We start from the raw sequence: 22796 nt of genomic DNA on the forward strand, positions 1-22796 counted from the left end.
GCAGCATCTCGAAAATAAAACCAAGGAAACAAACAAACAAAAGCAGAGGCCAACCAATGAAAAACTTAGAAATTGCGTTTAATTTGTTGCTATTGCCTTGCCTTTGGGAAAGTGAAAAACTAAAAACGAAAAACGAAAAACGCAGACGGAATACAAATACGAAAAGCACTGTAAAAACCACCGAGCACTGGCTGTACCCGTGTTGACCAGCAGCAGCAGCAGACACCCAGAGCCCCACCCACGCCCCACCAGAGCAATTCCATTTTGTAGTGGTTTGCTAAGGCTTTACGTGGACATCGATGGTTATTTTTAGCCGACACTGAAATGATATTTCAGAGTTCACTGGAACTCCAAATGGCAGAGTGTTGAGGGTGCCAGTAATTGCATAAATAAATTAAATATATATTTCCCACAGGTACAACCGCAACATCTGGATTTCTCTCAGTGTATGGCCAAGTGACAATCAGTTCCACATATATCCAATCAATCCTTGCAAATATGATCGATAAATGGTGGTCCACGCTTAGTGAATCAATCACTTGTGGTGGCATAAATTGATGCATTTTATGGCGCAGACAAATTAACAAGAAATTAAATGAATCTATAAATTAAATGGAGAAAAATATCATATAATTCTACCATAAATATATGTTAGTGTTTGGTGATGAGGAGAGGATGGAGGTGGAGGGGAAACCCACACAGTTTTATAAGCGATTCGAATTTTATTGTCTCTTGCGGTTCGGCATCCTATTTAAATTTAAATCAGCTTCATTATCATGTTTCGCTGTTGTTTAATGACCGAATAATATGCAAATTGATTTATATATTCAGCAAAAATGTCTGTGCTTCAAGTGACACACATTTCCAGAAATATACACAGCAGCAGAGTTAGGTATTTGGAAAACTGAGCAAAGGAAAGCCAAGGGAAATCTGTTTAACAATTATGACAGCGGCGCCTAAACTTGACGTCACTTTGGCACATTGACCATTTGTTTATAGCGTTATTAATTTAATTAATTAGCAGCTAAGATATGATGCCAATAACTCAAAATGCCACACATAACTAATTGCCAGCAGCTGGGGAGATGCAGGGAGATGCCCCAGAGAAACTCTCATGATGGACAGGCGCCGACAACGATTCGTCAATCGATGGCAAACTGTTTTCAGTCTGTCGGCATTTTCATGTAGCGTTTCCCCACCGATTAGCCTCAGAGAGCCAGAATCTGAAGCTGTTTTGCGAGTCGGTAACCGGAGCGCCAGAGTTTCAATGTTATTTTGACATTTGTGTGGCGGCGAGGTGTAGTGTAGCCTTGATCATCGCCAAGACCAGAGTTTCAGGCAGCCGGCGGATAATTGATGGAGGCATTCACTTTGCCCGTCGTCATAATTGCAGTGGCATCTGCATCAACGAGTACACTAAACGATCTCCTAGAGGCCCTCCCCTCATCTCATCTCATCTCATCTCATCGGATCGCTGTCACAGGCGATAAAACTTAACATTTGCATTTGAAGCTATGACAACAATAAGGCTGCCTCCGCTCCATCCCATCGTGATCACGTGATTCGATATCGCGGATAAACTTAAATGTCTCTGCCAGCATCTCCCAAGCGGATCAGGTCTCAGGTCTCAGGTCGGATTGCCAATCTGTTTTGAATGCGAAGAATACATTGAATACATTATTCACTCGTCATATGGGAAGTAAGCCTATGGGCGTGCTGTTCGTGTCTGGGAAAGAGTCTCACTCGCAACTGAATCTTGCATGTGCGTTTCATGGGCGAGCGACTGAGATCTGCCAGCAGTGTTTGGTATACAAATCTCCGCATCGTTTAAGAACGAAATCGAAAGCGTTGTAACACTTTCCCTGCGGATGTCCGAGCCAGTCCACACTCAAGTTCAGGGGCAAAATGTCAAAGATTGAAGACGCATAAATATTTATGAATGGATGCCTCCCTTCTTGATTATCTCGTCGACCTTGGCATGTGTTGGGAGACGCATAAATTTGGGGGAACTCGTTTCTGTGTCCGCTAATTAGGGGCGTTTTAATATTCACTATTTGTCAGCCATCAGGCCGTGAGGCAAACGATTGATATTGATCCTTCGATGTAGGGGGGGGGGGGGGAAGGTGAGGGAAATGAGTTCGAAATCAAAGTAAACTTTTAACTGCTTTTATTTTTTGGTAAACATGACTTATTCCTTAGAGGGGTGGGCTGCGATCCATTCCAGGGAGCGCTGGATGGCCTCTGGGATTGGGGGAGAGGTGGGCAGAGGGGGGTTGGCAGCGAGAACCTGGTATCCGTTCTGGTCAGCAACGTACTGAATGGACACTGGCACACCCTCGGGAGATGTCCAGGCCTGCTGTCCCTTGACAACCCAAGTATCACCATTTTGCTCACCCTGCTGCTCAACATCCACGGAGTTGTCGAGCTTCAGAGCGTACTTGAAGCTATCAACGTTCACTTCCGCATCATTACGGAGCACACCGGCATCCTCGTTGGCGCAGGCCACAGCCAGCAGGCAGGCGAAAGCAATCTATGACGGAGAAACGGAGGACAAGTTAGAGACTATCCTGCGAGGATCGTGTTTTGGGAGTTTGTAAGCCACTTACGATGAACTTCATGTTGTTTGTTCGAAGACTTGAATAGACTTACTGATATCAAAATGGAACTTCTGGCATCTTTTTATATGCTGCGATAAGCCCAAGTTCGGGTCGTCTGACGTAGAGGACTTTAAATTCCACTAATTATGCATATGATAATCAGAAATACACGTTTTCAGCTTGTCCACAGATCACACCGAAATTCATAACGAGACCCCAAACAGGCGGAAGATGTGTCTGCGACGGAGACATTAACCATGTTTCTCGGCTACTAGAAACATTGTAAAGATAACAAATAATTAATTATCGTCAAAAAAAAGAAGCAAAACTTTGCATTTTAATACAATTTGTTCGTTTTGCTCCGGTCAACCGGTTCCACCAATATTGTGCGCATTTTTCTGTGTAAATATAGACGTCGGTGTTAGCTTCGGGCGTGGACAAGGCCACATGTCAAGAGTGACACCAGCACATCCCAGCATCTCCCGTCAGTCGCTCCCGCAATGCATAAATCTGAACGTCTCTTCTTTGATTATAAATAATTTACTTTATTGCCCATTTAGTTCTAATCTAAAGCTATGCGTTGCCGCTCATTAATTTCTGCACAGCACGATCGAATTTCCTGCAAAAATATATCGTGTGAGAGGGCAGGTATAAACAGAGTATGGCTGGACTCACTTGGAGGTCAGGGATTCGCCCGGAATGTAAAAAGGATTGCAGACGGCATCCGTGTAGAGGATGTGCAGGTTGCGAAAGATCTGGAAAAAGCATTGAAAGTGGCGTCATTATGTCTGAGACCCATGGGAATGGGAACTTACCGCCCGCACTTCGTTCTCGCGTAGAGCAACGTTGCTGGAATCAATGACCACTATGAACTTCACTCTGGAATTGGTGACGAAACCATATCTAAACGCAAAGAAGACACCGATTAGGTTTAATGGCTGACCAGCTGTGTGTACCCACATTTTGTGATTCTCCGTGGAGTATAGCAGGCCCAGGTAGAGTTCCTTGGACTCGGGCGCTCCCTTGCCAATCAAACACTTCTCCTCCACAACGTCGAGAGCTGCGTGCACATGGTACTGCAGGTCGAGCTCCTGCTCCATGTCGGCGGTGGTCAGGTACATCGGGGCATTCTTGAAATGTTTGAAAATGTAGTAACAGCCATTAGCTAGTTCGAATTTAACTTACATCTTTGCCAATAACTGCAACACAAAATGCCATTTTATTTATTTATTTATTTGTTTTGGTATTTAATCGCTTCCGCGAAAAAATAATCGTCGCACGACGATGAATCCGCATTGACCGGGTACTTCATTTCGATGATGGGTCTGTCGATATTTTCTTGAAAAGAGTATGTTCGGTGTTTCTGTCGATATTTGTTGACGAGTGTTGCTATCGATGGTTGTTGATGAGGGCGGGCAATGTTCTTATAATTTAAACGATCTTAAGGAGCTGTTGCTCCTGTGTTCAGAGACTTTACTTCATTAAGCTGTAAAATCTTAATGGACATGTTAGTGGATGTGGTTTGTATTGTTACTAACATCATGTTTTCTATGTTTCAAACTGCTCTGTAGGAATTTTCCTTTGATGTTTTGAATTATGTTAGTTCCGTTAGCTGACTTAAGCAGTAGCAGTTAATTCTTAATTGAAATTAAATAAATACTATAAACCATGTTTTGTCTATTGTCATCAATTAATATATTTTATTTTATACTTAGTTGTTCTCATTAGTTTTTCAAACTCCCTTAACAAACCAAGGGAGCTTTCAGGGAAAGCCTCTCCTGTGTCTAAACGGTCAGGGAAATCCTCCCCTGTGTCTAAACGGTCAGGGAAATCCTCTCCTGCCAGACGCTCGCATGCACTATTACGGATCCTTAAAACAGGTGAGAAAAAAGTGGGAGCCTAAAAAAAGCTAGTAATTTTTTACCTGCTTGCCATACCTTGCCGTTGGAACAGCTGACGGGCGGTGGTGGTATCGATGGTATCGGCAACAGGTCCGGTGCTGCCACACTTTCGAATTCAGCAGGACCGTATTTTTGCCACAAATTGATAACGCCAGAAATTTTATCTATACTCATTGTGGTGGTTGGAGAAAAACAGATTAAAAATTGATATCATAGCCATTACTGATCGGCTTAGCACTCTGCTGGAGATGGCGTTGCAGATTGCGCATAATAACCGTGGCAATCCGCGCGCGCTGCATCCTCCACCAGCCGCCGAGCTCGTCGAGGTGTTTGTGCTTTTTGTCAACACAACAAATCGCACTGTTGATCTCTATTGGGTGTGCGACCGCGACACCGAAAACATGTATCTCAGCCTGAAGCCGTTCGAGGAGGTGCGCGTCAACACATACAACACGCACACCTGGCTCTTCCGCGACTACTACACTGGCGAGCGGATGCACGTCAAGTCCAGGCGCATATTCGTCCCCGTTCCCATGCGCGTCCCCAAGAACCCCCAACATCCCGAGGAGCTGTGCGATGTACGCAGCCAGGTAAACATACATTTTCCGATGCGCAAGCTCAAGGACACCTGTCTGTGGCTGCTGGCCCGCTATCTGAATCGCACCAGCAACCAGCCCCGACGGCTCATCAGCAACTATATGATACCTTCGACGCTGAAGCAACAGTTGTTCGTCATTCTAACCACCATGGAGTCCTACTCCAGGACGGCTCGCATCAGACGTCGTCGCGTCCGCGAGATGATAAATAATATCTAAATTGTGGCATAAGGAAGGAAAGCCAAGCTTGATTTCCAAATAGTTTTAATAATAACTTTAATTGATTTTCAATTGTATCTTTCGTTTCTTTTCATTCCTTTTCTTTGTTTGTTTCGTTCGTTACTTATGTACAAATTGGCTTGCATAGAGCGTTTTATAGGTTGGTTTTCTACAATTGCATTGATTTTTTGTATTTTTTTTAACAGATTACTTATACTTAAATTTTTATATATATAATGTGTTCTATGTATATATGTATTAATATATATATATATATGGATAAACCTAGTGTAAAACAAATGTGAATATTACATACATATATGCGCAATTCTCTAGATCTAAATGTTTTCAGATGCCAGATAATTAATGTAAATGGTATGTCTGCGTTGTTCCATGCAAAATGTTTATCTACTTGTGTGTTGTGTCGCAAACTTAAACTCTTTTAAGTCTGAATCTGAAGTATATATATATATATATGTATATGTATCTGAAATAATTCCTAAACACAAGAACACTGAAACGGCACAGAGCAAACAAAAAATACATAGCACGTTGGTGCATTTACATCATATGAATGTTTAAACAGATTCTCTCTTAAATGGTTAGTCCACAGGACAAAGTAATTACGAATAAATTACAAAGTACATACAAATGGTTAATCAAAACTAAACCTTAAATCTTTCAATTTAGCTCACATCGGCTAGGAAAGAGAGATCACGTGCCGTCGTTCAATACTTTCGCGTGACGCGCTCCAGACTATCCCCGATCGAACCTATTCCATGTTGTGAGACACAAATGGAACTATTAGTGGGTCTGAATTAGTTCAAGTTCGAATGATCCTTACCATCGTAATTGAAGTTCTGCTTCGTTTTGTATTGAAATGTAAGATCTGTTGATTGCTTCCAGATGAAGTGGCGCACCGTACGCAGGTCCATGTTTGGATCCACGACCTAAGGTTAACCAACGGCAATGGAGTACATACGGATGGAGTTGCAGCTGGAACTTACCACATCGTTGCACGACAGTTCAATGCGTTCCTCCGCCGGCAGCTGCGAGCCTTCCGAGTTGCCGTCGCTTTGGCTGTTCTGCAAGGAATTGTTTGCGTTGGCGCCGCTCGGGGTTGTCTCTGCATTGAGCACCTTCTCGAGAACGTGCTCGCACACCTTGCGGCACTGAATGAACTCGTTGGCCACCAGGCGATCCTGCGCCAAAGAGTAGAAAATCAGAGGTTATAAGGAGATTGATCCCAGCTTCGATTCTACCTTTTTGGTGCGCTCTGGCTTGGTCATCTGTGGATGGGGCTGCAGGAAGAACGGTATTTTGAGGAACTTGGGTATGTTTTTCTCAATCACCACATCGGTAACCCACTGGGGTGCTGTCTCATGTAGAAGAGTGCATTCGCTGTCGCCCGCTGCGTCGCGCACCAACAGACGGCAGACAGTCCGACCGCCCACCTCGCTGTTTGACGATGGACACAACATGGAAATTATCGTGGTGAATTTGGAAAGCGACTAAGCGACTAAGCGACTCACCTGAATATGACCGGTGTATGTTTGGGCACCTGAAAGTAGCCATTGCCATGCATGTCCGGCTCCAGCTCGTTTGGCGGTATGCTATGCGGTGGTGTCCAGTACTCAAGAAGGGCCTCCAACAGTAATTTGCCATAGTTTATCTGCACAGAAATTTTGACAATTATGAACAACAGACATTAACAGACATTCGCCTACCTTTATCTCTGTGGTGGGATCGACGCACTCCGGTAGTCCAGCTTCGATGGACACCCAAGCCGAGTAGCAATCTACCTCCTCCTGGCCCAACACAATCGTTGGCATCTGCAATGAGAGTTATCATATAGAGGGAGATGATTGATGCTGGTGTAGTTCACTCACCCCAGTTTTCAGATCCACTGTGAACCAATTTGGAATGTAGACTTGCTTATTGCGCTTCTTCACCTCCGCCTCGTAGTCGATGGGGCCCAGAGTGTCCTTCTTGACAACTCTTAGCACATCGTAGAGCGCGACCTGATCTTGGGAGTCTTTCGTTAATATGTAACGCTTGTCGTTCAGCACAGTGCACTCCTTGATGGCGGCCCCGCCCTTGATGCAGGCCAGCTCCGTGCCACCCTGCGTCCACTGTGCATCCAGGCCGCCCGACGAGTTCAGGGTGCCCCTGTCGTACATGGGCAGTTTCCAACATCGAATGTCGGAGTTCCAGGTGGTGGCCCACACGCCAGTCTTGTCCATGTTGTAGCCCAGACTGAGCACAGGCGCCTTCTCCTCGCACACGAGCGTCTTGTTGCTGGGATTACGCATCTCTGTTACAATAATATTCTTATCCCGGCTCCCCGAAATGATGTACTGAAAGTTCTCGCTCATTAGCAGCGACCACACGCCCTCCTTGTGCACGTGTATGGTTTGAACGCAGCGCTGTTGGCCCAGATTCCACACCTTGATGGTGCCATCAGAGCTGCCGGATACAACCTGATTGCCGTCGGGGGAGACTACAAGGCAGCGAACGTTTTCTGTGTGTCCGCGGAGCTTCATGCTTCGCATACAGGTGCGTGGATCCCATATTCGCAGTATATTCTCGGTGGATCCGCTCACAATCACGGTGCCAGAGGGATTCATGGCGAGGCTGTAGATTGAATCCTTGGACCCAGTCAGACTAGAGGTTGTCACGGTGTTGTTGCTGGCAGTGAGCGCTGTAAGTGTGTTGACATCCCACAGGAATATTGCCTTGTCCAGCCCCGCGCTGGCCACTTGCTCCCGATCCTTGGCATACGCCAGAGCCTGCACATAGTCGCGATGTGTCCTGAGCGTCGACATGCAGAAGCCTTTCTGTGCATTCCACACCTTCACCGTGGTATCACAACTGGCGCTGATAACTGAATGGCCAAATGGTTAGCCACTTCATAACACCACTACATAATTATCTATCATCCGACTTACGGTTCCGTCCGTTGCAGCAGAGCACTATGTCGTTGACCCAGTCGTTGTGATGCTCCATTGACTGTATGTACTTCTCGCTGGACTCGGAGCGCGTGTTCCACACCCGGATGATCGCATCGCGGCCGGCCGAGTACAACTTGCCATTGTTTGGATCCAACTGCAGCGAATTGACACCATTCCGATGCTGTTTCTCCTCGGCGTCTCGTATCACAAAGGAAACCTGCAGAGTGCGATGCAATGCATTGTAAACTCAACTTCCTGGCCGCCATCCATGTTCTGATTAGGCCACCATTCGGTTTTCCCACTCACCTGCATTTTTTTCCGTGCCTGACAAGTTTTGTGCGTCAACATGTCTTCCACGGAGCTGGACTGGCTGGAGGATGGCTGACTGTGTTTTTGTGTTATGTTTCAAGTGCCTTCACGAGGTGGATGTGGATGCGATTGTAGTCGATGGCTGCTGCATATGAGGCACGCACATTTAGTGTTGCTGCTGTCTATTCACTACTTATTGGCACTCTGCAAAGCGATATCAAAGAATTTCCAACCAAGTCCAAAATTTTTCGCACCTATTTCGTTCTCTTTCTCTCTAAATTCTTTCCTCCTTCTCTCTTTCTCTTGGTCTTCTCCCTCTCCAGCGCCGGGTGGTGATGCCACACAGTTTTTCAATGTGTGCCGGCTGTTGCTAAGGGTTGACAGCTCTCTCCAAGAAACTTGTTTCTAAGTTTTATCTTTTAACCTCCATCCTAAAACTAGAATAGATGGGCATATAATTTAAGGTTTTTACTCTCAATAATTTGTGAGTTCCAAACAATTGTTAGAAGTAGCTAAATTCGCAGCATAATGACCCGGCATTATTCTTAGGACGGCAACACTACTCTTTATATAACGAAGAAGAAGAAGTATTCACTTTCATCGCCGGAATATTATTATTACGTAGAATTTGCATTTGCATTAAAAATTATGGCCAATGGACAAAATAACGACGCGTGCAGCTTGTGCGAGAGAATCGGCTTAAGGCCGCTCACCAGAGAAAACGTTTTCAACTACTACATCCCACTGCACGGGCTGGTCAGCTACGGAGCCCTGTCGGTCAATGTTATGAACCCCCAGATTATTCCCAGGATACTGCCGAAGAAGGATCTTACTAATGTGTTCCTGATTTCGTCTGCTGTGGGCACGGCTTTCTACATTTACGGCCGTCCTCACCTCAAGGACGTCAAGACGAACAAACGAGTGTCGTATGCGGCCCTCGGTGGAGTTCTATTCAGTATGGGTTCTGTACTTGCCTGGGCGCTGCTAAAATCTTCCCTTGCTGAGGATAATGCTCTTCTCGCCACCTTGGTTGGTCTGGGAACCGGCGCCGCCATTGTCAAGGTTGGCACCGAATACATTAAAGATGTCGATTCTCTGAAGAAAAACTAAAGAATGTGAACAGATGTGGCCCGCATATTTGAATAAAATTATACATAAATAAATTAATCTTGAAGAACCTTTGACCTTTTTTCGATGGTAGGGATATGAAGCAACAATACAAACAATAGAGATTGAAAATGTTTGCGTTTATTATAAAGTAAATGTACCTTTAATTGCCTTCTCTTAACTACAAATAATGCCTAACAATTTAATTGTGTTAATTAATGTTTATGTGTGGTGTAGCATTTATTAATGGTTAATATTGAAAGCGTTCAATCAGAGCGCTCTCAATCGCCAATATGTACATTTCAATCGGGTTAAAACATTCTACAAATTGTCTTATTTATCGACTTTCAATTGACGACTACTATCTTTATGGTTAATTCATACATCGATTTGTATGGTACTTATTCTAGATTCTTGCATACTATACGTACATACTTTACAAACACACAATGGTCGGACTTACTAATAATGAATTCAATCGTTCGTTAAACAAAAAAATCATTAAACCGTCCTCACAAGTGGTTGGTACTCGCCGTTCTACAAAAAATTCGAATCAACTAAATTATGAATACATATTGCATTTACAAAAGATTGCAGCGGCCGCTCTCTCAGCGGATCCTTTCCTGTTTCTTGTTTCGAAGGCAGAAAGAGCAAGAGAACGGAGCGCTCAGAATACTAAACTATTACAATTATTACACACTACCGCCTATAAACAAGGTAAGCATAATTGGAAGATGCAAGCCATATTGCAATTGATCGTTCTAATCGCTCATATTGCAATATTTTCGCGGACTACAATTAAAAAATCAACAAAATTGCCGAACGCCGCCACGCCTCTTCTGCGCGTGCAGAGTATTGGGAAGCAACAATTTAAATTACATTTAAATGTGGCCTGCTTGCTCAACAATAAAACCGATGTGTGAACTGGCACACTGACTGATTAGTTGCTCCCACTGCTGCGGCTGTCTTTTAGCTGCACACCGAGAACTTCTCGCAGCTCGCGCAACTGCTGCGCTCCTTGCATGAGACGCTTGACCCCCCGCGGCAGTCCGCGGCATGAAGCCAGGTTGATTGAGCTCATGTTGGCGCAGTTTTTGAGTATTTCCTTGACTGCTTCATCAGACACGGACGAGCCGCACAGATTCAAATGACTGCATGGGATAAGGTAATGAGATTTCTGACATCTATCGAGATTCCAAATACTTACGCCAATGGGCACTCGCTCCCCTTTTCGGCAAGGGCGCGCAGTGCATTGTCTATCGGCTGCTGCACATTTGCCCAGGCCAGATCCAGTTCTATGAGACTATGCGCCCACTTAGAGGCAATGAGTTCCAGACCCGACCTACAGAGGACACAACAGTAAGCCTCAAATTGTGAAAACTGATTGAAGATTTGGACCTACCCCACATCGCGCGTAACTGAGCAGCCCGAGAGGTATAAATGCTTAATATCCCAGGCTGGTAACCGGATGAGGCTCTCGTGCGTCAGACGAGTGCAGTTGCGCACATCTAGCAGCTTCAGCTTGGAGCTGCTCTTCAGCAGGCGCTGCAGGTGATCATCGCAAATGATGCGCGATTCATCTGTAGTTGCAGCCACGGAGAGCTCTTCGAGATTGGGAAAGCCAGGAGAGTCCATCTACAAGTAGTTAAAGCCTAGAATATCTTATTTGTGACTAGCCAAATGTGAAAGCCTTACAATCTCCTGCATTCCTGCTGTGCTCGGTGTGATGTGCGAGTTGGTCACCCGCAGAACCTTCAACTTTTGGCAGCCATGCTGCAGTTTCTCAATGTGCAGCACGCCGTGAGATGTGGCCTGCGTGGTCACATTCGAGAGATCCAATAGCTCCAGATTCGGACAGTGTGCCTGAAACGCATAATATAAAATTAACAGACCTATAATTAGGGGAGACTACAAATACATACCGACAGTACGCCGACTATTTGCGGTATGCCCGCCAGACGATTGTGCGCCAAGTGGAGATGAGTTAGACGACTGCCAATGGTCTGGAGCGCATTGCACAGAGAGATCATGCCCACAGCGGTCTTGCTGGCATTCATCTCAAGCTGTAAGACGGTTAAACAAAGAAAATCAGCAGAGTTTCCTTCAGAATATAGGACTAAAACTTACGTTAATGGAGCTCAAGTCTAGCCGTTCCAGTTTCTTCATGTTGTCCACCAAATAGGTTAAATTGTCTGAGGTGAATCCCTTCCAGCCGGAGAGCGTGATGCCGGTCAAGTTCGGACAACCGGCAGCCAACTTGGTTAGGAAGCAATTGATGGATACGTCAGATATTTTCCAGTTGGCTGCAAAAACATAACAAAAAACAGTTTGGTTAAAGAAAAGGGTTCAGGCTGGTCGTTTTTGAACACTTACAAACATTCAACTCGGTGCAGGCACTGCAGCGGTTATCCACAAACCACTTGAGTTTTAGTTCTGTGCGATACTTCTCCTTAATCCATGTAGTCAGATCCATTGTGTGCCACAGCGAGGGAGTGAGAGAAACCCGCCGCCACAGGGAGCAGACTCGTCCCAGGCGGAAGAGAGTCGGCAGGCAGCCGTCCTTCTCAATAACGTGTTCGAAAATCTAAGAGTAAAAAAAAAAAACAACCTCATTGAGTCCTCTTTCCTGTTTCGTCTTCAGCGCCTTTCACTTACTCGGAAGAGGACTTCCGCCGGCAGCCTCTCAGCCCAGACACTCTGTTCGACTGCATCTCCCTCGACTGCTTCTGCTGCACTGCTCGTCGAGACCTTCTTCTTTCGCGGCTCACATTCACTCTCGTCGCTGTCCGGCTGTTTTGGCTTGCGAACGCGCTTGCGTGCCGGCTTAGTGGCAGCAGGAACGGGGACGGGCGGCGATGCTGCTGATGGTGTGGAGTCTCCCCCAGCAACGCCATCCGACTTTTTAATGCACAGCTTAATGCCGACTTTGTTGTCGCTGATCTCGCTCTCGTACATAGGCAGTGCCTTCGGCTTGCGAGATCGGGAGGCGCGCGGTGACGTGGATGCCGACTTGTTGAGCTTTTTGTTGCTGAGCGCTGTGGCCAGCGGCTTTCCCGACTTTGGTATGGAGCCATTGACCGCCGATGTCTCCTCTTGCTGCTCCTGCTTCGGCTTCGGCTTCGGCTTTAGGGTCGGCCTCGGAGGTGGCTGTTCCCCCACAGGCGAATGCTGGCCATCGGAAGCTGGTGAGCACGACGTCGATGTGGCCGTGTTGGTCTCATCAGTTTGTGTTTCTGACTTTGGTGGCGACAATATATTGTCTGGTATGACAGGCGCTGTTGCTGCCGTTTCGGTAGCCAGCAGCTGTGGCGGCGTGTGTGAAGGCGTTGATGGAGTCAGTGTGTTGATATCCACCGTGGTCGATTTCACCTTATCTGTCGGACTTTGCTCCTTCTGCAGCTGCACACTTTTCGCTTCCACAGCCTCCCTGCACGATCCTTCCGAGTCCTTGGCAGCAGGCGAACTCGAGCACTCATCAGCTTTCTCCTTTAGGCCATCCTGCTCGGGCATTTTCGTGTCCTCCACGCTTGGTGCCACCTCTTCACTCATCACTTAAATGTTCTGCAATTAAATATCAAATTACATTTCAAGTTAATACAAATTTTTCATATTTCGACCGGGAAAATCGATGCACAACCCATTTTGGCGGCTTTTCACCCGTTTCCTATGCGTTCCCATTCTTGTTGTCGTTCTCATTCAAAAAGCTCTCTCCGAACTCAATATGCACTCGTAAATCTCACCTGCTACAACAAATTACACATACATATATTTTTTTGTTTTTATTTTTATTCGTTGTTCGCTTTCAATAAACAAGTTGGGGTCGGCTCGCAACGACTTGTTTGTGACCTGTGCGCACGCTCCAACCAATTTCCCGCCACCACACAATCAACACACAAACACCCTATCTTAATGGACGCTAAGAGATGCACAAGAGACTGCCAGAATCTCTGACCTATCTCTTGGGGTTTCACGTATCACTGCGGCGTGCAGTGTGAAAAGTCTACACTTGATCGCTGCACTCATATGCTGCTCGCCCGTTGGCGTGCAGGGTGCATAATCGGCATTCATTCAACTCACCACTTGAAAGAGAGGTAGGTACACAAATGTATGTTATCTTCCGACCGACTGTTCGACTCGCTCACACGCACTGCGGTACTGTACTACGTCTGTAGTGTGTGAACAGCACGGCACTATGTGTGTGTTTGAATTGTTCGATTTCGATTCTAAAGATTTTTTCCTGTAGCGTTTCGTGGAAATTTTCCCCGTTTGCGATGCCAAACTGCCACTTTTACATTGTTGCCAAGCGCTTGAGGCACTGGATACCAATTGGTCACGGCATGGAGAACAATTGGCCTATTATTAACACACACAATCAATTAAAACTTATTTCCACGAAAAAAACGACGTAGAAGAAGCTAGGGATGTTGTTGTTTTCGTATCGATAAGCAAAACAATCGGTAGTGTGACCGCGCTGGAGTAACTCGCAAATCCACGAGCCAAGGGAATTGTTTATTAAAAACGTTACATTTCTGTGGCACTTTTTAATTTAATTATATCAACTAATAGGTGTAATCAAGATTCGACACCTCCGGCAGACCAGTAAGATCCTTGTGAATTTCCAGCCAGCGCTTGGCATTGATTGTTGTCTTTCCGTAGGTGCGTCCAAACTTGTAGAGCTCGCCCGGCACATGACCCGCGTAGCTGGGCACCATGCCGACGTCGTCGTGATAAATGACAAAGTGTCCGACCGGCGGACAAGTGACGGCCGGCCTGGTCAGGTCCTGGCCGCAGCACCAAGCGTCGCGTTTCCTCTTGTACATGTAGTCGGAGAAGCTGCACAGCGCCCGATGGGTGAGCACCTGGTTTGACTCGCCAAATCGGGTAACGGCCATGGGTATGTGAGCGGCATATCCATTGATAATGAACTTGTCGTCGTCATCATCCTCCAGGAAGTGCGGGGACGTGAACTTGCTGTAGCACAGCTTCTCCACCTTGGGCGGGCACTCGCCATCCTTGACGCCCTTGGAGCGACCGGTGACGGGAATGAGTGGCGAACGGTATCTGGCTTGCGGGAGCTGAGGGAAGGAAGCACTCAGGGGGAGATATTTTATGTTGTGGGGGTTGGAGTACACACCAGACGCTCATTCAGCTTGCGTTCGAAGAGACCTTTGCCACTCTCCAAGAGATCGCGATGTCGAAGTGTACGATTCTCGCAGCGATATAGCTCCATCAGGGTCTCATGCTGTGCGACACCCGCAGTGGCAGCAGCCACATAGCGCTTACCCGTCTGACTTGCCATATTCGGCACGAAGCCGGCATAACCTGGGAGTAGGGGATGCCGGTAAACAGCATCCACAAGATCCTCACGGCGACGCAGCACCTTCAGCTCATGCTCCGTGGGATAGTCCTTGAGTCCCTGCTTGGCGTCTATGGGCAATACGATCAACTCGGGAGCATGGTAGATGCACGGATCGATGAGCAGCTTGTGCGTCTGCTTGCCATACGTCTTGCCCACGCGCTCTCGGTTCTGTGTGCAGTGGCCGGTGTACCTGAGCACCCACAATTATTCGACGGATAGATAGAGAGCAGTCTGAATAGCTTACCCTGGCAGCAAATGCGGCTCCGGCGTAATGGTATCATTCATCATTGTGACGCTCAAACTTTTCTTACACAACAAATTTTGGATTCTAAATGTTCACTTAAGCCAATTTACAATTGTTTAATAATAGAGCATGGAATAACAATAATTTACAAAGGCCTCGCCTGACATATCCCTAAAAGTTGGGCAGAAGTTGGAAAAAATAACAAAAAGGTTGACATTGGAAACATAATACAGAGATTTCCTTAGACACCGGCGACTCGCAGCATTTCGGCTATGCTGACTATCTTCTCGCGTGGCTTTCCCTTGGCCTTGCCAGTTTCAATCTCAAAGTCATTGATACGCCGCCAGCCGTCCCACGTGACGACTCGCTTGTCGTCCGCCTCGAAGCCAGGCTTCGATGTGCTCGTGTCCAGGGCATTGGCTGCCATGTCCTCGCAGATGTTCTTGGCCACAGCAAACGCGCCGCTCATTGTGGTTAATATAACACCAGTGGGGCCAGTGCCCAGCCATCCTGCCACATACAGTCCAGCATCCACGCTGTCTGACGCGTCCAACTTCAGGACGCGACCCTCTCGATTGCGCACATGGCCCCGACGAGCATCAAAACTAATGTCAGCGTCAGCACAGCTCGACTTGTAGCCAATGCTGCGTAAAATCAAATTCGCTGGCAAGCGTTCTATGGCATCTGTGGGCACTGCCGAATCCTGCTGAAGCTCTGTGACGGAGAATTCCATTTCGCCCTCGGCGATAGATTTTGGGGCACGCAGAAAAATGGGCAAAAATTGCTTGGAGCCGGAAGAGGAAAGTTTTTCCTGCTCTTTTAGACTTTTAAGCATCAGTTCCGTAAGTCGCTTGCGTGGACGCTGCAGCTGTTCCACTTGGTTGGCAATTCCTGAATGCAAAGAAACGTTGTGGTGCATTGCGTGAAATAATAAATAATATGTTCCTACCCGAGAAATCGTCCGAGCGCCAGCGTGTTTGAACATTGGGCAGCTTGAGCATTTCGCGCAGCTCCTTAATGGTGAAGGCTGCCTGCAGGGGACCGCGCCTACCCACCAGATGCACGCGCTCCACCTGGCTGCGTGAGAGTGCCTCCAGGGCATACTCCGTCGTGTCTGTGGACTACCCAAAACAAAGTGAACATAATGAATGCCTAGAGTCAGTCCTCAATTATCTTACTCTAAGTGCATCCAGGGGACTGAGCAGCATGCGTGCCACATCGACAGCCACATTGCCTTGGCCCACAATCGTCACATCGCGTCCGCTCAAGTCCGGCTCGAGGTTCTCTGCGCCCGGCAGTCCATTGTACCAGGCCACAAACTTGCGGGCTGATATCACATGACTCTGCTGCTCGTTTTCCAGCTGCAACTCCCGATCCTGATCGGAGCCGTAGGTGAGCAGCACGGCGTGGTATTGGTTCCTCAGCTCCTGGAGGCTCACATCTGTGCCCAGTGCGACATTGCCGAAGAAACGAAGACTCGGATGCTCTGCCGTCTTTGTGAAGGTGTTGATGACGTTCTTGACCTCCGGATGATCGGGCGCAACGCCAAAGCTGGAATGTCGATTTGCATAATGGGACATGTCATTAGTCGATAAGTGTCAAAGTGCTTGCCCGACACATGCGACCACGCTTAGATAAAACCATCAGAGGCCCAGCCGACTGCCACAGTCCACCGCCAAGATGTGGACGGTTCGTTTCGCTCCGCTGCTCGCTTGCTTCTTTGTGCTCGGGTGTCTCTCTTGTGTGGCGGCCAGCCCCGCCTGGAGCTTTGACCAAGTCGGCGGTGAGTCTTCTCTGGGGTGCGCTATCCCACCAAACCAGCAATAACCAAGCAATCCTCGCACTCGTACTTACAGGCTACTTCAATGGCATTTTGCGCTCCGTCTTCGGGCCGCTTTTCGGATTTGGTAACACCACCACCAACTTTAGATAGCCTAGGAGTCCTCTTACCGCACCAGACCGAAGGGAACCGGCAGCTTCTCAACAATATCCACAACACAGTCGTTCAAATTTTTCAGCAGATGTTGGGCCGCATAGAAACCGGCGGGTCCGGCGCCCACAATGCATATCCTCTTGGTGGGCGTTGCGCTTTGGATGATTTGTTGTCTTACGGAACTCGTGTGAAAGCCACGCCTACATATGCTCAGTAAAGAGGTCATGTCTAGTACTTTTCGCTTTCTTCTTTTGTCTTGGGTTTGTTTACGTTTTCGCGTTGTAATCGTGAATTGGCACATTCCGCCAATCGGCGGCTGTTATCGGTGCAGATAAGTAGTTTCAATATCGGAGCAACCCTGATGCAAGGCGCGGGTTAATTTGAAATTTGAACGCAGAACAATATTTATTGGGCATAACACAGCTAATTTGACAATTCTAGAAGAGATTTAAGAAACTTATTCGCGGTGCAGGGCCAGCCAACGCTTGGCGTCGATGGTGGCGCGTCCGTAAGTGGTGCCGACCTTGAAAATCTCGCCCGGAACATGTCCTCCATAGCGCGGCACCATGCCAGTGATTCGTGGATAGATCACGCTGTTCGTGTTGGCAAATGAGCGACCCACACCAGCGCTCTCCAACGGCACCCACTCGGCACTACGGCGAAAGAACATGTCGTCCTTGGGGTAGCACCAACCCTCATCGGGCAGATGGAAATCAAAGCCAAAGCCTAGGTAATCATCAGACAGTCAGCAATTGCCCATCAATAAGCTATGCATACTTACGGCTAGAATAGGACATTGTTTATTTTATTTTTAAGTGCTTGCCGACACGTCTGAGTCAGACTAACGAACGGAGAGACTGAGACTTGTTATAAATATTTGTTTGCTTCGAAGGAAAGGGATATACGGATAAAATGATTTGTTTACTTGTCATGGCAACCGATGAGACGGAATTCGAAAAGCATGCCTGACTACAATATGCCAGCAACAAGTTTGGTGTTGTGGTATGGTGTGGTAGGAAGGTAAACACGGTCACGACATGATTTCCTTTTCATTCCGATGGTGGCTTAATGGCGTTTATAATGGTAATTAATGCAGAGACCCAAGACCCGTGATGGAACCGTGCGATGACATTTTAAAACTGCTCCATAAAACTATGTGGTAATAATTAATTTATTACGTTTACTGGTACGCGATAATTTTTTGCATTTACAGGGAGCGGGGGGACCTCTTCGTATATTGATTAACAGATGGGAAAGTCATGGGAAGAATCTATTTGTTTGTCAGCGTCTTTTCTGTGGTTCAGTTCGACTTCTTTGACTTCTTCTGCTGCTTGGTCTTCAGCTTCTCCTGTTTCTTGAGCTCCTTCTCCGTCAGCGACTTGTACAGCTTGTAGCCAAAGAGAGCTGCAATGGAAGGAGAGCGTTTCGATTAGTTCAAGTGTTCAAGCGGGCGAATCGCGAGGATGAGTCGAGACCAATTATTGAGAAGAGAAGAAATATCACAGCTGCCACAATGGAACTAGAGTATGTCTGAGCAAAGTGTGCGTGCTGAGTCAGTCTTTGCTCGATTCGCTCAATGGTCTCCTGGAATTTGCCCTTCATTTCCGCGAGAAACAAGTGCCGATCGGCCTCGGTGAGGGACTCCAATTTGTTCTGCATGTCGCCGATCTTCTTAACCAGATCCTGTGCGAATTTGCTGTTGGGTCCCGTCTTGGCCACAATGGACTCCACAGACTGTTTCAGCTGCTCGACAATGCCCGCCGAAGACTCCTCACCGACAAACGAACTCATGTTGTGGGCGAACTACAAGCTAAAAGGCTAACACGGGGATACGGAATCAACTTTTGCCCGCTGGCCGGCATGGGTACCGATTCAACACTGTCTCTGTCAACGCGTGGCCCACGCAATGGTTTGCCTGCTGTAAATTTGTTGTTCCGTGGTGGATTTTGAGTTATCTTATCGAAAATCGAACGCCTATAAAGCAAAGCAAACATATCTGTGTGCGTGTGTGTGCGAGTGTTCTGGCAGGGCACCCTAACAGCACCTAACACTACGTCTAGCTGGAGCTGGAGATACCGTATCCGATAGATTGTTCTGTTTCTGTTTCTGTTTCAGTCGTCGGCTGTCGGTTTTGTGCTTACCAAAGACGAGCAGAATCAGGGCCAACATCACAAAGAATATCATATATTCCCGTGAGCTGTGGCCCGGCTGTCCGTACTGGCGCATAAAGTCCTCCGGCGATGGCGGCTTTGGATTGAATATGCTCTCGCGCAGCTCGTCGCGCTCTGCATCCGAAATGCCATCCATGCTCTCCACCAGCTTCCAGATTTCCTCGGCGCTGGGCATTTTGAAGTCGGGATGGCCCGGCCCAGCACCGGCGAACCCATCAGGGCCACCGGCTGCCGCCGCCGCCTCCACATCCTGGGCGAATGCCTGCTGATTCAGTGGATCTTCTGCCATATTCTCTGTTCAATTCACTTCTGGGCCCACTTAGTCTCTGTGGCTGTGGCTGCTGGTGTGGGAGGTTGGACCTAGCCTTAACGGTTCGCGTCTGAGAGGGGTTGAAGGGGGGTTATAGTATCTTGAAGTAATTGAGTTTCCTCTAGTGTAATTACTGGGGGGAATATGCTAAATTTACGACACTTTGGGAGAGGTGTTAGGGCAAACAAAACAGCAAAAACACAACACAGCAAACGGCAAACACAAATGGAGAGAGAGAGCTGCAACGTGGCAAACTCAACGGAAGGGAATCATTCACATTGCTCGCGATTGATAGTTTGATTCGGTTCGGTATAGATGGAGATTTAATTCAGATTTATAATAGTCCAATCCAATTATTATTCCTCCCAGTACACACACACGCAACAATTTTGGGCTTACGTGTGCTGGCGGTTGCTTCTGCTGCTGAGGAGTACTGAGCGGTCACTAAAAATCATATTTAAAAGTAATATAAAGAAATTGACACTCGTCGTCGGGTGTAATCAGTTGCTTATAATTCATTCTTATTGGAGAGGAGATATGGTTCTGCCTTTCGCTGCGCTTTTCGTTCTGTTATTCGCGCCATCGTCAGCATATTTTTCCAAAGGTAGTCCAACGAAGTCGGTAAAAATAAGTTGGCTGAGCGATAAGAGAGCCTCTCCTGCACACGCTTATCAGTCCACCGCGGGACATAGGGAAAAGGTATAACTGTACAAACCCACGCACAAGCCTAACGGCATGCATTGAGAACTAAAGGATACAACATTCGAGGGGATAAACCGTGCAACTACAACATAAAACAGGGATAACATTGGGTGCCCACACGTGTTCCTTGGACTGTACCATTCAATAATGGGAATGGCGAATGGCTGGCAGGGCTCTTATCACTCGAGCCACTCACTCTCTTATCGCACTCGAACCCAAATTGGCTACGTACGCAAGAAAAGCGGAATAGGTGGCCAGATAGGATGAGTTGGGGAACACGTAAGACTTGCCAAAATGCTGCAGAAATCATACTAAACCATAAATACATCAGATAAGAACACAACAAACGATAGCCAAAGGGGGCAGGGCAAATCTCAACGCATTCCAAACAAAACAACTGTGTATCATGGCGGGGACTTTAGATGGGCGTGCGGGTATTCTAGTTTCTTGCTTGGCTTGGCTTGGTGAAAGTCTTTTGACCCGCTTTTTGGTGGAGTGGAGTGGTGAGCATTCTATGGGGCTGGGGTGGGTAGAAGTAGATGCACTTACCTGCCAGAGTAAACACAACAACAGCCGGTACATAGAAGGCGAGATTGGGAATGGATTGCTGGAACGGAGAGCCGGCGTCAGTTAGGTCAACCATTATTGTATATTATTATTAGAATAGCTTCCGGAAGGGGGCACTACGAGATGGAGTCTGAGCTGGTCTTTCTCTTTTTTGTTTCACGAAATTTATCTCAAAATTTGTTTGTTTTCCAACCCTAGTCGAAGCTAGTTTTCAGTGAGACCGCACTATCGACCAAATATTCTGCACTTCCCTCTGAAAATATACCAAAGTCACCTTCTCATTCTCAAAATATACCATAGATCTTTAACAACTTTCCTCGATTTTGATGTTCTATTTTATATTACTAGCTAGTTCGAATTTTCAGTGCTAAAACTATAATTTTATCCGGTTCACCAGTCAATCTTCCACAGGACTGGCTAGTTTTTATGACGTCCTTTTATTGAACTGTCTGCAAAATAAGGTCAACAAAGAAAAGCATAGACCTAGTCGGGATCTGGTTTTCAGTGAGACCGCACTATCGATAGCATATACTATATATAAGCGTCTGAACCTCAAAAATATGTTTGACGTTAACGAACACAACTTATCATCATCAGCTGTGTATTTGGCGTGCAAGCGTAATATTTTGCCAGGAATTATAAAATCCGAATTGGAAGTCTCGCAAAAATGAAGGTGATCTACAATACCTTGTTCAAGCGTACGTCCACCTACGCCGTGGCCATCATCGCGTCTACATTCTTCTTCGAGCGCGCCATCGATGTCTCCGCTACTGCCCTGTACGAGTCCATCAACAAAGGCGTAAGTTGCACTCGACTCTTATGTAAGACCAACTAGAACTAAACGAATTGCTCTTTTTCCTGTTGCAGAAACTGTGGAAGGACATCAAGAGCAAATACGAATGAGCGCAGTTGTAAATAAAACAATGCTTTGTTTTAATTAGCATAAAAATGAACGTTTATTGTAAACGATACGAAAACTAGAACCGAACGATTTTCACTTTTGTTTTGACTTGGTAGCGCCTGCCTTCGCTGGGGTCGCAGGAATCGATTGCTCCGAAACCTCCCAAGGCTTTTCATGTCGGTACGCATCCCATGGCTGGCTATTCACCAATCGCGTGGGCTCCTTGAATGACACGCCGTTATCCTGGAGGGTCTGCAGCAATTTCTGAAGTTTGCTGCCGGCCACTGCATCCACATTGCACGTCATCTCGGTGATGCCCGACTGAAGGCATCGCTGGGCCAGCACTCGCCCCAGATTCACAAATGCCGAGGTGTCATTGGTCTTGTATAGCTGCTGTTTGATGGCCCATTCGGCGGTGCTGGCGCTCAGAATGGTGCCGTTCTCGTAGTGCTTCACGTCGGCGCTGACATGGCGACCGCTGGTGTTGATTTCGAGCGTGTGCCAGTAGGAGCGACCGGGCTTCTCCAAGTGGTAGCCGCTGGGTTTGTAGGCAATGCGCAGCCTCTCCAGATTTCTGGGATTCCGGTTAACCACAAATTGTTCACTGCTTTGCGGCGTGGTCAGCGCCTTAATCTTGTGCAGCACGCGTGCTGAAGTAAGTGGGCGGGCACTGCGAGACATCCTTGCTCTAAAATAGTAGGTTTAACACCGTTTTTATTCAGATTTCCAGTGGATTATGGAATCAAATCGTAGTTTCGCTGCAACACACCTGTGTCAGTGTTGAATAGTGACTGCAGCAGTTAGTGCTATAAAATGCTCGAATCGGCAAAAATCGAACAGCTGTTGCAGTAAAATTCGGCCTTGTTTTTATTTAATTTCCAATTTATCTAGGTTTTTTTCGGCTTTGGCAGCTATCCCGGCCCGTCCTT

General features: G+C 47.0%; 13 protein-coding genes across 18 annotated transcripts; 4 read left to right on the plus strand and 9 right to left on the minus strand.

Moving 5' to 3' along the window:
* Positions 1-102: 102 nt before the first annotated feature.
* Positions 103-17495, minus strand: LOC117591870 (NADPH:adrenodoxin oxidoreductase, mitochondrial). Of its 2 annotated transcripts, XM_034285245.1 has the most exons (5): positions 17234-17495; positions 16462-16834; positions 16233-16404; positions 15518-16174; positions 103-118 (listed from the first exon to the last, which is right to left on the minus strand). In XM_034285245.1, the coding sequence occupies exons 1-4, from the start codon at positions 17440-17442 to the stop codon at positions 15525-15527; spliced, it is 1404 nt and encodes a 467-aa protein (XP_034141136.1). In that variant the 5' UTR covers positions 17443-17495; the 3' UTR covers positions 103-118; positions 15518-15524. The 2 variants fall into 2 exon arrangements, with proteins under 2 accessions (XP_034141136.1, XP_034141135.1); XM_034285244.1 differs by lacking the exon at positions 103-118 and having other exon boundaries at positions 15375-16174.
* On the minus strand, positions 2151-2859 carry LOC117591886 (cuticular protein 47Eg). Its single transcript, XM_034285269.1, has 2 exons — positions 2607-2859; positions 2151-2530 (listed from the first exon to the last, which is right to left on the minus strand). Exons 1-2 carry the CDS (start codon positions 2616-2618, stop codon positions 2189-2191), a joined length of 354 nt encoding a protein of 117 aa, XP_034141160.1. The 5' UTR covers positions 2619-2859; the 3' UTR covers positions 2151-2188.
* On the minus strand, positions 3122-3870 carry LOC117591882 (trafficking protein particle complex subunit 2-like protein). Of its 2 annotated transcripts, none has more exons than XM_034285263.1 (5): positions 3783-3869; positions 3558-3727; positions 3413-3500; positions 3273-3352; positions 3122-3216 (listed from the first exon to the last, which is right to left on the minus strand). In XM_034285263.1, exons 1-5 carry the CDS (start codon positions 3813-3815, stop codon positions 3171-3173), a joined length of 417 nt encoding a protein of 138 aa, XP_034141154.1. In that variant the 5' UTR covers positions 3816-3869; the 3' UTR covers positions 3122-3170. The 2 variants fall into 2 exon arrangements, with proteins under 2 accessions (XP_034141154.1, XP_034141155.1); XM_034285264.1 differs by having other exon boundaries at positions 3139-3216; positions 3269-3352; positions 3783-3870.
* On the plus strand, positions 4640-5882 carry LOC117591877 (protein Vhl). Its single transcript, XM_034285254.1, has one exon. The coding sequence runs from the start codon at positions 4747-4749 to the stop codon at positions 5311-5313; it is 567 nt and encodes a 188-aa protein (XP_034141145.1). The 5' UTR covers positions 4640-4746; the 3' UTR covers positions 5314-5882.
* On the minus strand, positions 5887-8876 carry LOC117591867 (WD repeat-containing protein 48 homolog). Its single transcript, XM_034285235.1, has 9 exons — positions 8571-8876; positions 8262-8481; positions 7203-8197; positions 7041-7145; positions 6846-6985; positions 6576-6771; positions 6321-6515; positions 6158-6263; positions 5887-6085 (listed from the first exon to the last, which is right to left on the minus strand). The coding sequence occupies exons 1-9, from the start codon at positions 8610-8612 to the stop codon at positions 6042-6044; spliced, it is 2043 nt and encodes a 680-aa protein (XP_034141126.1). The 5' UTR covers positions 8613-8876; the 3' UTR covers positions 5887-6041.
* LOC117591879 lies at positions 9135-9751 on the plus strand. The gene has a single exon (XM_034285257.1). It carries the CDS (start codon positions 9222-9224, stop codon positions 9681-9683), a length of 462 nt encoding a protein of 153 aa, XP_034141148.1. The 5' UTR covers positions 9135-9221; the 3' UTR covers positions 9684-9751.
* On the minus strand, positions 9889-14115 carry LOC117591866 (F-box/LRR-repeat protein 6). Its single transcript, XM_034285234.1, has 9 exons — positions 13758-14115; positions 12336-13241; positions 12054-12264; positions 11808-11983; positions 11603-11743; positions 11376-11543; positions 11083-11315; positions 10888-11022; positions 9889-10831 (listed from the first exon to the last, which is right to left on the minus strand). Exons 2-9 carry the CDS (start codon positions 13227-13229, stop codon positions 10621-10623), a joined length of 2169 nt encoding a protein of 722 aa, XP_034141125.1. The 5' UTR covers positions 13230-13241; positions 13758-14115; the 3' UTR covers positions 9889-10620.
* LOC117591874 (UPF0605 protein GA14893) lies at positions 14197-15423 on the minus strand. Its single transcript, XM_034285248.1, has 3 exons — positions 15284-15423; positions 14815-15229; positions 14197-14755 (listed from the first exon to the last, which is right to left on the minus strand). Exons 1-3 carry the CDS (start codon positions 15325-15327, stop codon positions 14240-14242), a joined length of 975 nt encoding a protein of 324 aa, XP_034141139.1. The 5' UTR covers positions 15328-15423; the 3' UTR covers positions 14197-14239.
* Positions 16933-17450, plus strand: LOC117591893. The gene is made up of 2 exons (XM_034285277.1): positions 16933-17066; positions 17140-17450. The coding sequence occupies exons 1-2, from the start codon at positions 16964-16966 to the stop codon at positions 17214-17216; spliced, it is 180 nt and encodes a 59-aa protein (XP_034141168.1). The 5' UTR covers positions 16933-16963; the 3' UTR covers positions 17217-17450.
* A 96-nt stretch (positions 17496-17591) lies between the features above and the next one.
* Positions 17592-18146, minus strand: LOC117591890. Its single transcript, XM_034285273.1, has 2 exons — positions 17998-18146; positions 17592-17942 (listed from the first exon to the last, which is right to left on the minus strand). The coding sequence occupies exons 1-2, from the start codon at positions 18011-18013 to the stop codon at positions 17674-17676; spliced, it is 285 nt and encodes a 94-aa protein (XP_034141164.1). The 5' UTR covers positions 18014-18146; the 3' UTR covers positions 17592-17673.
* A 223-nt stretch (positions 18147-18369) lies between these two features.
* On the minus strand, positions 18370-21140 carry LOC117591881. Of its 4 annotated transcripts, none has more exons than XM_034285259.1 (3): positions 20949-21085; positions 19358-19767; positions 18370-18620 (listed from the first exon to the last, which is right to left on the minus strand). In XM_034285259.1, exons 2-3 carry the CDS (start codon positions 19674-19676, stop codon positions 18517-18519), a joined length of 423 nt encoding a protein of 140 aa, XP_034141150.1. In that variant the 5' UTR covers positions 19677-19767; positions 20949-21085; the 3' UTR covers positions 18370-18516. The 4 variants fall into 4 exon arrangements, with proteins under 4 accessions (XP_034141150.1, XP_034141149.1, XP_034141152.1 ...); XM_034285258.1 differs by lacking the exon at positions 20949-21085 and adding an exon at positions 20097-20160; XM_034285261.1 differs by lacking the exon at positions 19358-19767 and having other exon boundaries at positions 20949-21140.
* A 400-nt stretch (positions 21141-21540) lies between these two features.
* Positions 21541-21954, plus strand: LOC117578727 (cytochrome b-c1 complex subunit 9). Its single transcript, XM_034264386.1, has 2 exons — positions 21541-21765; positions 21834-21954. The coding sequence occupies exons 1-2, from the start codon at positions 21634-21636 to the stop codon at positions 21867-21869; spliced, it is 168 nt and encodes a 55-aa protein (XP_034120277.1). The 5' UTR covers positions 21541-21633; the 3' UTR covers positions 21870-21954.
* Positions 21932-22753, minus strand: LOC117578725 (39S ribosomal protein L18, mitochondrial). Its single transcript, XM_034264385.1, has 2 exons — positions 22637-22753; positions 21932-22555 (listed from the first exon to the last, which is right to left on the minus strand). The coding sequence occupies exon 2, from the start codon at positions 22546-22548 to the stop codon at positions 21961-21963; it is 588 nt and encodes a 195-aa protein (XP_034120276.1). The 5' UTR covers positions 22549-22555; positions 22637-22753; the 3' UTR covers positions 21932-21960.
* Positions 22754-22796: the final 43 nt, after the last annotated feature.

Source organism: Drosophila guanche, unplaced genomic scaffold (assembly GCF_900245975.1).
Source record: "Drosophila guanche unplaced genomic scaffold, DGUA_6, whole genome shotgun sequence".
Taxonomy (NCBI): Eukaryota; Metazoa; Arthropoda; class Insecta; order Diptera; family Drosophilidae; genus Drosophila; species Drosophila guanche.

Coding starts and splice junctions, on each gene's coding strand:
- LOC117591882 (XM_034285263.1), bottom strand. CDS start 3,815: ATGGCATTTTGTGTTGCAGTTATTGGCAAAGAT. Junction 3,501..3,557: donor TCCACGGAGAATCACAAAAT/GTGGGTACACAC, acceptor CTTTGCGTTTAG/ATATGGTTTCGTCACCAATT. Junction 3,217..3,272: donor GGCGAATCCCTGACCTCCAA/GTGAGTCCAGCC, acceptor ATATTTTTGCAG/GAAATTCGATCGTGCTGTGC.
- LOC117591866 (XM_034285234.1), bottom strand. CDS start 13,229: ATGAGTGAAGAGGTGGCACCAAGCGTGGAGGACACGAAAATGCCCGAG. Junction 12,265..12,335: donor CGGCGGAAGTCCTCTTCCGA/GTAAGTGAAAGG, acceptor TTTTACTCTTAG/ATTTTCGAACACGTTATTGA. Junction 11,984..12,053: donor CTGCACCGAGTTGAATGTTT/GTAAGTGTTCAA, acceptor ATGTTTTTGCAG/CCAACTGGAAAATATCTGAC.
- LOC117578725 (XM_034264385.1), bottom strand. CDS start 22,548: ATGTCTCGCAGTGCCCGCCCACTTACTTCAGCACGCGTGCTGCACAAG.
- LOC117591870 (XM_034285245.1), bottom strand. CDS start 17,442: ATGACCTCTTTACTGAGCATATGTAGGCGTGGCTTTCACACGAGTTCC. Junction 16,835..17,233: donor GTTCCCTTCGGTCTGGTGCG/GTAAGAGGACTC, acceptor TCGACATTCCAG/CTTTGGCGTTGCGCCCGATC. Junction 16,175..16,232: donor GCGCTCGGACGATTTCTCGG/GTAGGAACATAT, acceptor CTTTGCATTCAG/GAATTGCCAACCAAGTGGAA.
- LOC117578727 (XM_034264386.1), top strand. CDS start 21,634: ATGAAGGTGATCTACAATACCTTGTTCAAGCGTACGTCCACCTACGCC. Junction 21,766..21,833: donor ACGAGTCCATCAACAAAGGC/GTAAGTTGCACT, acceptor TTCCTGTTGCAG/AAACTGTGGAAGGACATCAA.
- LOC117591867 (XM_034285235.1), bottom strand. CDS start 8,612: ATGTTGACGCACAAAACTTGTCAGGCACGGAAAAAAATGCAG. Junction 8,482..8,570: donor AGGCACGGAAAAAAATGCAG/GTGAGTGGGAAA, acceptor CGCACTCTGCAG/GTTTCCTTTGTGATACGAGA. Junction 6,772..6,845: donor CATACACCGGTCATATTCAG/GTGAGTCGCTTA, acceptor ATCGTCAAACAG/CGAGGTGGGCGGTCGGACTG.
- LOC117591877 (XM_034285254.1), top strand. CDS start 4,747: ATGGCGTTGCAGATTGCGCATAATAACCGTGGCAATCCGCGCGCGCTG.
- LOC117591881 (XM_034285259.1), bottom strand. CDS start 19,676: ATGGCAGAAGATCCACTGAATCAGCAGGCATTCGCCCAGGATGTGGAG. Junction 18,621..19,357: donor CCTGATTCTGCTCGTCTTTG/GTAAGCACAAAA, acceptor CTTCCATTGCAG/CTCTCTTTGGCTACAAGCTG.
- LOC117591874 (XM_034285248.1), bottom strand. CDS start 15,327: ATGATGAATGATACCATTACGCCGGAGCCGCATTTGCTGCCAGG. Junction 15,230..15,283: donor GAGCCGCATTTGCTGCCAGG/GTAAGCTATTCA, acceptor GTGGGTGCTCAG/GTACACCGGCCACTGCACAC. Junction 14,756..14,814: donor GCAAGCTGAATGAGCGTCTG/GTGTGTACTCCA, acceptor TCCTTCCCTCAG/CTCCCGCAAGCCAGATACCG.
- LOC117591893 (XM_034285277.1), top strand. CDS start 16,964: ATGTGGACGGTTCGTTTCGCTCCGCTGCTCGCTTGCTTCTTTGTGCTC. Junction 17,067..17,139: donor GAGCTTTGACCAAGTCGGCG/GTGAGTCTTCTC, acceptor TCGTACTTACAG/GCTACTTCAATGGCATTTTG.
- LOC117591879 (XM_034285257.1), top strand. CDS start 9,222: ATGGCCAATGGACAAAATAACGACGCGTGCAGCTTGTGCGAGAGAATC.